General features: G+C 36.0%; 1 protein-coding gene across 1 annotated transcript in view; it reads right to left on the bottom strand.

The window, feature by feature from the left end:
- Nucleotides 1-13,494, bottom strand: part of UGGT2 (UDP-glucose glycoprotein glucosyltransferase 2) — a 95,233-nt gene that overhangs the window by 40,712 nt on the left and 41,027 nt on the right. The window contains exons 14-20 of the mRNA XM_086611302.1: nt 11,224-11,309; nt 7,318-7,453; nt 5,644-5,775; nt 4,040-4,204; nt 3,471-3,594; nt 3,294-3,392; nt 1,363-1,457 (exon numbers count right to left, since the gene is read on the bottom strand). Coding sequence (XP_086467428.1) covers nt 1,363-1,457; nt 3,294-3,392; nt 3,471-3,594; nt 4,040-4,204; nt 5,644-5,775; nt 7,318-7,453; nt 11,224-11,309 — 837 coding nt within the window. The remainder of the gene's footprint in view (nt 1-1,362; nt 1,458-3,293; nt 3,393-3,470; nt 3,595-4,039; nt 4,205-5,643; nt 5,776-7,317; nt 7,454-11,223; nt 11,310-13,494) is intronic.

Raw genomic sequence — 13,494 nt, 5'->3', positions numbered from 1 at the left:
TTTTCAAAATAATACAATATATATTAGCTGGAATAGTTACAAGTAAGTTCCTTTAAGCCGCTTCCCCTACCAGATTCTTGCATAATTTTCTTCAAAGGCCAATGGCAAGTCACACGCAAGAGGTGTCTATGCCAGCTCTGCACCTATCAGAAATTCTACTAGGCCCTGACCCAACAGACAAAAGGGACTAGAAAGGAGTAGAGAATCACTACAGAAATCGATGGACTGTTAAAAAATGCTATGTTTTGTTTGTCATGAAACAGAAAACGTTAGACCAAGCAGTACAACTGGAAATGTCGTTTAACTAAATCAAATCTAAGCGTTAGAATGAACATAACCAATTAACCTGCTATTTCATAGAAGATCCAACAAACCTTGTTCAGAACACCTTTTTCCAATGCTTTTCCTAGATTCTCCTCACTAACACATGAGGATTTATCCAGACAGTTCTCACTTCCTAGAGCTGGAAACTATGGCATATTTTCCTCACTGAAAGGGGAAAATAGTGAAACTACAGCAGGAATATATCTGCCAAGCTTGTGTCACAGATGTAGCAGTCAGATAAATTAAACATTTTTCCTATAGCAAGGAACTGTACTGCATAACCCTCCTTGCAGTTTTTTTAAACCTCTTTTTAGGACATATTAGGTATCACACGCTATCTGCAACATATCAATTTTATAATTCCCTTAGGATGGTTCCTATTTCATTCCTGATTATTAAAATCTAGATATTTTTCCCAATTTCAGTCTAATTACTCTTCTAAACTCCCCAGAACTGAGTTTTTTTGGTCATTTATATTCACGTGACATTTACTTCTATACTTTAATTTTTATTATTAATACTGAAGAACTTATAAATGAGCAAACTTGTAAATATAGATGATGCTCCTAGCATATTAAAATACAAAAAAAAAAGTAATCTGTCTCAGAAGCATACAAACACCACATGGAAAAATGGTCACTTCACAGCCACAGTTACACCATACGATACTGGAGAACACTGTGTAACAGTTCACATGAACAGGCGTTATCCTCACTTCCCTGGCCCAGGTAACATGCTAGGTTACCTCATGAGAGAAAGTCTGTAATTAGAAAGAAATTCACCCTTTTGATGCACAGCATCATAGTTTGTCTCCTGCATCAGGAGTCCATGAATCAAAAGATCATTTACAGGCCTGTAACATGCCAGTTCTGCAGGAGAGTAGAGCAAAGTGAAAGCACAGTCTCATAAATCTGCACCTGAATCCCCCCCCCCCGCAAAAAAAAATTGTTAAACTTCTATTTAAGAGTATAAACATCCACAGTGTTGTTAAGAACATATTCGTAATAATTATTTCAATAAAAACTGCTAGAGACTCACCAGGTGTTTCAAGGCATTAGAAAGCAGTCGTCTCCCAGCTGGCTTATCAAAATCAGCAATAATCCAGATCGTAACAGCATATAATGCACCTTCATCTGCAAATGAAAGGTAATCCTGCTTTACATTCTAGAGAATCTTCTCACGAGCAATGAATAATGAATTAATTCTGTTCGAGACTTGGAAGTTTATGTATATGTTTGACTGTTGACTTCAACTGTAAGACTAATCTTTGCCACTCAGGAATCTTTTGCCCTCTGAATTGAAATAAAATTCTTAGGAAGTACTTCATCATGTTAATATGAGAGCCACTAAAATAGCCAATCCATTGTTGTACCACTGAAACAACATGGCCCTAAATAATAAGCTAGCTACAATTAACAATACCAGTTTTATAAGTGATTTCTTGTGAACACTTGATGGAGGCTGGCCATACAGCCAGAAATTAAAGTAATTAAGTAGTTAATTAAGAATGCCTGTGTTAGGCCATTCACTTTCCCTGGCAGCAAAGGAAGAGTCCGTCAAACAAAGGCAAGACAAAACTTACCATTTCTGGACACAAACAGGAATATAGCAAATACAGACCAAAGAAAGTAAACTACAGTATAGGTGTATAAGCAGAAAATTTCCCTTTTCCCTGGTCTACAGCTTCCTCATCTTTTTTCTGCATAGAAGGGAAACGGTACATGAAAAATTCTGCAAAATCATCTGTAGAAGAATGATGTCTACTCAGGTGCATCATATATCCCCTAAGAGGTAATACATATAGACAGGAATTTTACAAGGTTCTGGTGAGATTCTAGGAAGAGGCTATGATTAAGTGTTGAGGTCTCGAGAAACAGACTGGGGATAGAGATATGAAATGTAGATTCCAGCTTAAAGGTTATGGGTTTTTACACAAGAGATCTAAATCTCAGAAATGAGCCTACAGACTGAAAGTCAGTCATCATTTGACAACTAGCTGGGATAACCCTGTGATTGTAGACAGAGAATCAAATAGAGTCAAATAATTTTATTCTAAAGAAATGTAAGTATATAGCATTTCTTTCTGATAATGGAATAAGTAAAAACTATGTTAACACCACACTTTACTAACAGGATTATTCTCTTCCTTGATGGACTGATGTAAATTAGCGGTTTTTAACTATCAACCCCTAGATGTTAACAAGGTACAGACTAATGCAAAATTCCATGCAGTATTATGCTCCCACTGCTGTAATTATAATTTCTTCTAACTCAGAGGGAAAGTACTCGCATATGCAATAAGAATATTTCAAAAAATATTTTAAGTGTACAAAAAAGTGTGAGGTTTAGTAAGATAAGATGTATAAATAAGTGATAATCCATCAGAACATATGTATTTTTTCTTTTCTATAGAAAGAAAAAGCTTCAGATACCAAAATTAAACAATCAACTAAAGGAAAAATAATAACGAGATACTAAAGGTTAACAAATAAGAAATAAAATCAATTATCTCTTAAACTGTAATAATGACTAATTTTGATACAGATATTACAAAGACTATAAAGTATTGACTTGATAATGCTGCAAATAAGTCACATGAAAACTGAATATACTTTTAATATTCTCAAGTAAAACTAAGTCAGTATGAAAATTGTTTTCAAAGCTGCAAAAGTCTTACAAAACTTTAAAACTTCGTGTCTCTAAAAAAAATCCAGACAACTAGCCACAACATCCATCCCATTTCAAAACTGCAAAACTTAGAATAACTATCCTGTTATTATATTTATTTATTATTTCATATAATATTAGGATATGATATGGCTTCTGAAAGAAGATACTGGGATATTAGGAAATTTACTTATTTACATGGGATGCTTGGGATATTTACTTACTTCGGATATTTTACTGGCAAATTTCAACGATTTGTAATACATATATATATATATAATCCACATACAAAATTAATATACCCGTTTTTGTTAAATACTTCATATTGTCTGAAATTACAGCACTTTTATCTTGTGAGTCCAAAAAGGAGAAAGTCGAGAAGTCTTCCACATCAAATGGAACTGCAAAACGTAAAACACAACAAGTTAGACTTAAAAAAGGAAAATCCCAACAACAGCCACTCTGACAAAAGTAGTTACCAGATGTGAAACCGAAATGTATGTATCTTCTTTCTGCTCCAAGAACAGTGGGGTTTATACGGGAAACTACATCGTGCTGATCCATAAGGAAATCTACTGCATTTATATGATCATTTAATAAACCCTGTAGTAAGAGAAAAAAATTAAATCTGTACTTCTATACTTTCAAGATAAATAAAGATCAACTATTTGTACAATCTTTCAACTGAGCTTAAACCTTCTATATACACTGTTATGGACAATGTAAAGTCAAATACGTATAACTATCACACAGATAGTATTTCAAAATATCAGACGCACATTTTTCAATGAACAACTACAGTACATTCTCAGTTTCTGGTTGAAAAATTGCATATAATTACTACATGCTAAGCTGATCCTTCAATCTTGTATAATCTAAATGTACTGCTTCAAAACCATGACCACAAATTAATGCAACAATGTAATTTCAGTTGTCATATTATTAATTTCAAGTCATTTTGTTATAAAAAATGTAATACAGAAACATGACTCAAACAATCCACTGCTAAATATTTCATCTCGCGTTCATTCAGAAATGCTAAACATACCATCGACACTGCCCTCTGGAAGAACCCGGTGGCATCAACAATCTTCTGAATAAAAACTGCCTCTAACTCTGCAGCACCCATCTCTTCTTTGCTAATGGGCACGCCATTAAACAGAGCTTGAGGCAACGGACCCAGGCCAGTCTTTTTATAGAACGTTGCTCCTGCCTGATCATATCAGAAACATCACAGGATTAAACAGACTGTGGCTGACTGTAGCAAAAAATGAAACGAATATCAAGAGACAATGAACTCTTATCTCCAAGCACTATTCTCTGTCACAACTACTCATGAGTAGCAGGGACAAAACAGGAAATGTTTGGAAAACAAACAGGACACATGGGACTCATTTCTCACATAGAATGGTAAAAAACCCCACCAAAACCAACAGATCTATATATGGGGTTTTAAACTTTTGCTTAATCACGTTGCTGAGAAATAGCCCTCAAAAGGTTTTTATGTTCAGAAGCTTAGCCTCATTTGATAAGAAAGCAGAACAGGCTAATTTTTCCCAAACAGAAAAAATTCAGTGAGACAAATAGAAACAAAAAAGCATTGCAAGTAATCCCCTCTTCCTATGCTGTATCCTTTCATGTTTTCTTTCAGTGTCACTTTCTGGATGGCTACAAACTCTATGGCAGTACCTATGCATCCATCTTTGCATCATCCCACTGTCTCCTCCTTGATCTTCACCACAGTCTCATAGTCTCTGCTCAGACAGGGGGCTTCTCTTGGTGGGTCTCCATCTATTATTCCTCCTTTAATGTTCTCTGTGGGAAGCTTCTCTCCCCTAAGCATATCCAGTTGTTTCCAGGGCAGATTCAAATTGCCCTTCTACACAGCACCTCCAAGCAACTGAGTGAGGAACAAGCACCGTAAGGCAAATGGTACCTTTCCTCTGGCTGCCCAGACGCACCTTTTTAAAGGAACATAAAATGGCTATATAACAAATTCTAAAAGGAAATAAATAAAATGTACGGCGTGTGTCAGAAACACAAGATTGCATAGATGGTATGGCTGAAGACACACAAAGAACTTTTTTTTATATATATTTTAGCAGAAAATTTTCTACATAATCAACTATAGATAAAAATATGTCTTCTCTATAGCCTTTAAATTAAAATCCATAGCTGTCTTTCTCAGAGGAAATTACAATCATAGAATGGTTTAGGTTGTCTACTACTATGGGCAGGGACACCTTTCACTAGACCAGCTTGCTCAAAGCCCCATCCGGCCTGGCCTTGAATGCTTCCAGGACGGGGCATCCACAAATTCTCAGGCATCCTGTTCCAGTGCCTCGCCATCCTCAGAGGGAAGAATTTCTTCCTTAGATCTAATCAAAATCCACCCTCTTTCAGCTTAAAGCCATTATCCCTTGTCTTATCACTACATTCCCTTGTAAAAAGTCCCTCTGCAGCTTTCTTGTAGATCTTCTTTAAGTACTGGAAGGCTGCTAGAAAGTCTCCCTGGAGGCTTCTCTTCTCCAGGCTGAACAAGCCCAACTCTCTCAGTATGTGTGTATGTTTTACCATTTAGCCATCTTTCAGCTTAGCAAATGCAATGAATTGTGTATTGCAGTATCTCTTACCACTTCACTCTCAACATACCTTTCTCCCTTCGTCATATTCAGAATGAACACCTAGTATACTCTGAACATCAGCGTGGGGGTATTTACTTCTAAGAACATCTTTCACATGATTTACTGTTAGAATACTTCCATCTTTCACTTCATGGCACATCTGTAAAAATTGTAACAGAAAAAATTAAGTAAAATGAAATATATTTTCAATCACAATTTAAATAAAGTAACTAAACAATAAAGTAAATATAATCTTTTTACAGTGCTGTAGTAATTTTTGTTATACTTTTACATTGTTTTTATTGCTATATTGCAGTTTTTATATTGCTTTAGTAAATATCAACATCAAAATTTTTCATTGGAGCACAGTTCTGATTAATCTATTATTATACCTTTAGTCTATATCTGAAGTAGCAAAGTAACACACTTATGCGACCTTATGCGAAAGGTTATTTCTCTCCACTGATTAGAGAAGGAATTTAAATTCTTACTATAAACTACCTAACCATGGGTAGTTAACTGAATCTATATGGGATGAATCCACGCCTGAATTAGTCAATGATACTTTTTTATACAGTGATAATTTTTCCTTACCAATGCTATTTTATTTCATAGTGTAATATTTTATTACTTTCATCAAACATACAAAAGAAATTTGAAGTGAAAATTATTCAATCCATTTCTTTTCAAATGAGGAACAGTACATTTCTCTCTATAGCGCAGAATATCTCAAACCTGGATTTTATTGATTCTACTTTTGTTATCTTTTAATTATATTTATCATGGCCTCTCTTTTATATTACAAAGCAAAGCAAATAGAGGAACACAACATTTTAAAAAGCACACTGTAAATTGATATTTTGTGATATGGTCATGGATAATAGTCACACGTGCATGTGAGCTCCTAACACTGTGAATTTTTACTTCTAGTTACTTCAACACTTTTCGTCTTAAGCTTTCTCAGTTTGTCCATGACATTAATTTCCAGGCATTGAACAGAATAACAGAAAACAAAAGTAAGAAAAAGTATTACGTATTAATACCTTATTCTCTGATATAATTTTGCCTGCAGTCTTCACATCGACTGCTCACTTTACTTCCCTCCATTCATCTCTTTATCTTTGAAATTCCTGTCTTTACATGAACCTGCATTCTCTCACACAGAAAACCAGGCTCATTCATTAAGCTGCAATCCTGAAATATTTCTATGTTTTCTACACTCATGAACAGCTCAAACATGACCAAAAAACCCTTATCTTACTCTGTTTCACTTTCTATGCTAGATAACAAGTAAGTGTTTTCAAAGCTTACAGGATTGCCATAGTGATATCAAAATGCCTGTACTCTAAGAGGTACATAACACAAAGGCAGGCACATCACGTTAATGCAAATGACTCAGAATTATTTTTCACAAGAATGTACTGAAAGCTGGAAGGTATGCATCTACCTTTCTATATTCTTGAAGAAAGTCTGAAGATAGGTAAAACGACAAGAATAAGTTGGTTTCCGGAGGAGGAAAATATTTCTGCAAATCATTCTATAGCACATTAATGCTATACATGTTTTTTAGACTTTGTTTGCATGTAAAGTAAATGCAAATGTATCCTGTTGTCACAAGGTAGCAAAATCCTAACTATATTGAAAAGTAATAAGTTAAAAAAGAAAAAGAAAAAGAGAGGTGATTTCTTGTGAAAGAACTAACATTAGTTATCGAGGTAAAAGCTTGAGAGGTGTCAGATTCCTCTGTGATGTAATTAAAAGTTCTCCAAAGAGCTATTCCAGCATCTTCGTTTCCATCAATTTCTTCTTTAGTACTTAAAATGAAAACAAATCCCATCCTATAAACAAACAAAAAGAGATCGTACATCTTAAAACTATATCAATTTCACATACATTCTAATACTGACAGAAGAGAACAAAACGTTTGCATTCAAGTAATCTGTCCAGCACGTAGGCACAAAAAGCTGACAGTAATTAATATTTCTGGGAGTCATTAGGATTTACTCACAGCCCTTTCTTTCCTTATCTGATCAAAGGTTATGACATTGTTTATGTTCCTGCCACCATCTCTTAACCTTGAGTCTTTGTTTTAGTCTGAGCATAATGTATCTTTTATTTTGCCTGAAATCGGTGTCTTGAGTAGCTGCATGCAGACATGCTGGGGTCTTGACGCCCTGTCATCCATACATGCCATTCTTCCTAGTCCTTCTCTTGCCTTTTTTACTTTCTGGGCCTTCCACACCCTCCCATTGCCATTCATTTTCCATTCACAGCAATTTTAACACATCTACTACAATTCCCTACATTTCCATTAAATTAAAAAAGCCCTAGAAATATGAGGCTCAAGAGGAAAACAAAACAAAACAACAAGAAAACTCCTAGTGGAGGTGGTATTTTGATACTGTTCTTATGAAAAAGACACTGGATTGATCAGGCCATACTATCTTTACAGCATGAAGCATAACAGAGATTTGGTGTTCTACAATAGCAGAGGAAATTCAAACCTAGCAGCCACTTGTTTGTCTATGCAAAACATTTTGATTAAATTAAGCACCATCATTTGCACATGTAACTCATGAAGATGTCACTGAAAGGTTTGGCACACACTCCAGAAAGCTCAAAAGTCCAAGATACTGATGTGAAGATCCTGTTTCTCCAGGGAACAAAGGTTTTGAGCAATGAGACAATCTGGTGAAACAGACTGCAAATAGTAGCATAATGACTAAAGCACAAAGTCCTTCACAGACTGAAGACCCAGGAGTGTTAAAAGAAGATACTTGAAGTTATATTCCCTCCTGAGAACACATAAGAATCCTTCTTGTCTTTACTACACTACTTGAAAGGACTTCTGAGCATCACAGTCAGTTCCATCAGAACCCTCCTAAGGATTTCCAAGCCTTTCACTGTCTGGTATCAATAAATTTTCTTCGAAGAATAGACACCCTCCACCCCTGCGTTTCAACATGAAGCCTCCTTGTATATGGGAGAGAGGAATGGGAAGAAGATGGCCAAAGCCAGGTATTTTTATGAATCAGAAATGGAGATTTTATGTGAACGCTTTGTTGTTGCAGCAGTTTAGAGATCAGCTTCATGTAGTTTTCCAGAGCGCATTCTTGAATCATCCTGAGTATGTGCAGCTAATGCTAGTCATACCAGGTCTGCAGCAAAATCTTCTACCATTAGCTGCTGCTTCTCCCAAGGCAAACCCAACGATGCACAAAAAGGCTGCTCCATCCCTATGGAAGCAGCTATTCAACTTTTTTCTCCTCTACATTTACTTTTTTTAGCAAATCTACACATAGGGATGTCTCTGGCTGCCAAACTGCAAGCCAAACTACTTAATATTATGTGCTAACTGGCTTACACCATTGCAGCCATCTATGGAATACACCTGTATAAGCTGCTGCCTATTCCTGACTACACGTATGACAGCACTAGATAATGTTCTGTACACAGCAGTGGGTTGAAAGCTTGAAAATTATGCCAACTGTCAAAAAGAGGCAAACTGTAACACAGAATAACAGAATCACAGTCTTTCCAAAGGAGTATCACAGAGACTCAAGAAAACACTGCGCATCTTGTAAATACTTCCACAAAGTGTATAGCTCCATCACAGCTCCTATAAGAACATGAGAGACCTACTGATCTCATGATACATGACAGCAACTACAACAACATGACAATCTGCAATGTTGAGTCATGTTTCAGAAGACCTTCATATTTACAAGCGATAATTCAATGAGTTGGATTTAGGAAGTCAGGTTTTAATTTGGATAGCCACTGCACATCAGATATTTTTAAACGATTAAAACAAAATCTGTCATGTCAGTATAAAATCGGTTAGACAGATATTCGGGACATAATCAGGTGTGCATCAGATCAAAGGACAGAGGGAGGTAAGAAATACAGCAAGTTTTCTAAAAAGATATAAATAATGATTAATGCAGATGCACCATGTTCTACAATTAATTGCTTCTCCCATTTTTTACATCTCTCATTATTGTAAATAACTTTTCCTAAAGTCTTATGTCATCTGGGTACCACAAGAACAGTAAGCAAAGCAAAATATTATATGATAGTATAGACTCCATGGTTTGTCCACATCTTGATCATTGTGTACATGGCTCTTGCTCTCATGTCAGGGAAGTCATATTAAGATAAGAAAGTTCAGAGAAAGACAACTTGGACAAACAACTTTTGGAACAGCTTCCAGGCAAGGAATAACTCGTAACCTAGGGAAAAAAATTACTGCAGTCAAATATGGTAGAGTTTTATAAAATCACAACCAGCACCTAGAAAGTGGGAGAGACCGCTTAGCTTCTCTCTCAGTTACAAGAGCTACAGAGACAGTAAACGAAACCATTGAAAGTCTGTCTCAAAATGAATGAAGCAGTTCCTCACACACCATGTAGTTCAACTGTGGAAACATCTGAAAAAAGGATACTATGGGTGCTAAAACTTTACACGAATTCAAGGGGAAAACAGAAAAGTTTATGGAAGAGAAATCCACTGAAGGTTGCTAAATAGTTAGAAACCACACCTGGGCTGGAATTCTTTGATCTCCAAATGTGTGAAGGCCAGAAAAACACTCAGGCTAAGTACCTGGCTGCCCCGTTCTTTTTATCTGACCTAGGCAGCTCCTCGTGGCTTGCTGTAGACAGACTGACCTAAATGGACTTTCAGTCTAACCCAGTTTGGCTGCTCGTATGCTGTTAAGTATCAGAAAAGACAAATTAGGTTCTAGGCTGTATTGTCCTCAAGGACTGAAGCAGTACTGTCTCCCAGGTAATGGCAACAATGACAAAATGCACAGATAACTAATATTTGTCCTCCATTACTTTTTTTGTAATTGAATGATAAAACCAAAGAAAACCAAAACAATGATAAGAACCACTAAAATTTTGAAGGAAAATGAAAAATCTGTAATTTATTGAGGAAGCAAAAAGCCATTTCACAGAAAGATTTTAAATCTTTAACATGGAATTCATCTTGCTGAACCTTGGATCTAGTTTGGACACTCTTATAAGCTGTGGAAATAAACAGGCACTTCAGAGGGCAATTAATTTTTTTTTTAAAGTAGGCATCTCAGATTAAACAGATTTCTCCTCAGAAATGTCTCTTTCTCTCAAATGACAACTAGTTCAGACTCAGATAACTAATATTTAGAAATTCAAAACTTGGCGAGGATAATCTCACTTTGGTCTTTAAGTATTTAAATAAAAACAAAATTAGGTAAAGCAACCTCAATTGAAAGAGCTAAATTCAAAAATGCCCTCAAATCACGTTTTACTCACAGAATATTTTGCTTAGAATGCAACTTCATGTGGGCATCCAGTGAGACTATTTGACAAGATAATTTTTTATTAGACGTTTGCAGTTCGTTTTCCGCACACTCAGGTATGTTATCTCTTGCCACCTATTTGATTAAGAATACTTAATGCTCAAGTAAGCTCAACACGAGTGGGTAACCAATGGGTCTCATTAGAATGTCGTTGCACCGGACTTCATTTGAATTCAAATCTTTGCCTAGCAGAATAGAAGATGAAGAAGAAAAAAGGAAAGCAGCCGCCTTCCAAGACTTTTCTTCAAGACTTTCAGTTTTCCTTACCTAACTGGTACGTAATGATGATAGAACAATTCTGCCATTTTCACATAATCACATGCATCTTCTTGGACAGGATCAACAAAAAGTACCTAAGAAGAGAAAACGTTATACAGTCAATATTCATTCTTGATGTCTGTTTTTATTTTTTTTTCAGACACAAAATCTAATATAAGAACAGAAATTTCCAAAGGATCTGTGCACCCCAGCTGTTTTCAATTTCCTAGAGCATTCATTGTAAGAAAACATTAAAGAGAAAAAATGAAAATAACTTCAGAATTAATGAATTTGGACGAAATACTGAAAACAGGATTTAACTGCTTATTGAACTTCAAACCAAGTGATATCACTACTCTCCTTTGAAAGGCTCTGTGCCAATACTTTATTTTTATTAATGAACTTGATATTTAATTAAAAGGGATCTAATGTTGATTTTTCTATTACTTCTTTCAACTAAGTCTCCTCTGTTGTGAAAACCAAACTAAAATAAACAAACAGAACATATTGACTTAAAACTTTAATCCAAAAATGGAGCATTGGGAAACAATTCTTCCTTCCTGCCTCACATACCTTTGCATTCACTCTTTCAATTATTGTAGCTTGAAGGGAAAAATCAGTGCTTTCAGGCATGCACAGAATCTAAAACTTGGATCTGTCTGCATGGGTAGATTATCCTTATGCAGACTCAGTTACGACACTGGTAACTGAATCCAGCTTTGCACTGCAACTCCCCTTAGAATTTATAATAATTTTGCTAGAGTAGCTGAAATGCAGCAGAATAATTTTAAAAATTTTGAACGCTCCCTCCCCCTCAGATTATAGTTAAAAGATATTTTGTAGATTTCTGTAACTGTTATATGCATCTATGCCAGTATTTAACTTTGAATACATAACACAATCTACTTCGTATTACACGCATCTGATGCTTCATTATAAACATACATTTTTTTTATTACATATTGCTTGTATTTTGGTTGTCTTTTTAAACACTGAACTTCATGTCTCTTGGAGGGACCACATTAGTGGACAAGGGAAGAGCTACTGATACAATCTATCTAGACTATCACAGTCACCCCCAACAACCTTCTCTCTAAATTGGAGAGATACGCATTTGATGGATGAACTGTTCAGTGGATAAGGAATTGGCTGGATGGACACATCCACAGCGTAGTGGTCAATGGCTCAATATCTAGATGGAGATCAGCAATGAGTGGCATCCCTCAGGATGTACTGAGATCAGTACTGTTTAGTATCTTTACCAGTGTCATAGACAGTGGGATTGAGTGCAGCCTCAGCAAGTCTGCAGATGACACCAAGCTGAGTGGTGCGGTTGAAATGCCTGAGGGATGGGATGCCATCCAGAAGAGCTGGACAAGCTTGAGAAGTGCCCATGTGAAACTCATGAGGTTCAACAAGGTCAAATGCAGGGTCCTGCACCTGAGTCAGGACAATCCTCAATATCAATACAGGCTGAGGGATGAAGGGATTCAGAGCATCCTTATGGAGGATTTACGGGTACTGGTGAATGAAAAATTGGACACAAGCTGGCAATGTGTGCTTGCAGCCCAGAAATCCAACTGTATCTATGATTCATACAATTACATTTTTAATTTAAATTTCAATTTAAATCAACCATAATCATAGAATGGTTTGGATTGGAAGGGACTTTCAAAGATCATCTAGGTCCACTTTCCCCGGTATGGGCAGGGACACCTTCCACTACACTCCTGACAAAACCATGTCCAAGTCTGGTATTGTATAGTATAGGAGATAGAAAGTTGTGAATGAAAATGAAAAAGTACAATGAAATACTGAATATTTATTCATTCAGCGAGTAGAAACTGTTCTTAGCAGTGAACACAGAAAATGTCATATGGGAAAAGAGTTGTGTTGTCATGCACTTGAAAGTATTACGCTGCTGTGGAAGGGAGCTGAAACTATAGCTGCACTATCAGAGCTTCCCTCCGCTCCCCAGATTAATATTCATTTCATGCTGGTTTTAAGCAAATTATATTTCACATTCTTCCCAGATAAGTACTCACTGAATGCTAGCATTCATCAAAAACTACAAATAAACTCAGTGGTGCTTTGTTCATCATGTGAGAGTAGCTCATAATTTACGTTGATTCACTCAAAAAGATATAAAAGTCTGCGTTCCTCTGTCAAACTGTAACCATATTGCATTTAGAACTTTATTTACATCAATTCCTTGGCAGAGAGGTTAGAGAGTGCTAATGTTAGGTAATCCCATAAATCAGAAGAATTTTACAAGATGTT

This window comes from Tauraco erythrolophus, chromosome 1 (genome assembly GCF_009769465.1).
Source record: "Tauraco erythrolophus isolate bTauEry1 chromosome 1, bTauEry1.pri, whole genome shotgun sequence".
Classification (NCBI taxonomy): domain Eukaryota; kingdom Metazoa; phylum Chordata; class Aves; order Musophagiformes; family Musophagidae; genus Tauraco; species Tauraco erythrolophus.
The sequence above is the reverse complement of the archived record's forward strand: the minus strand, read 5'-3'. Positions and strand labels throughout refer to the sequence as shown.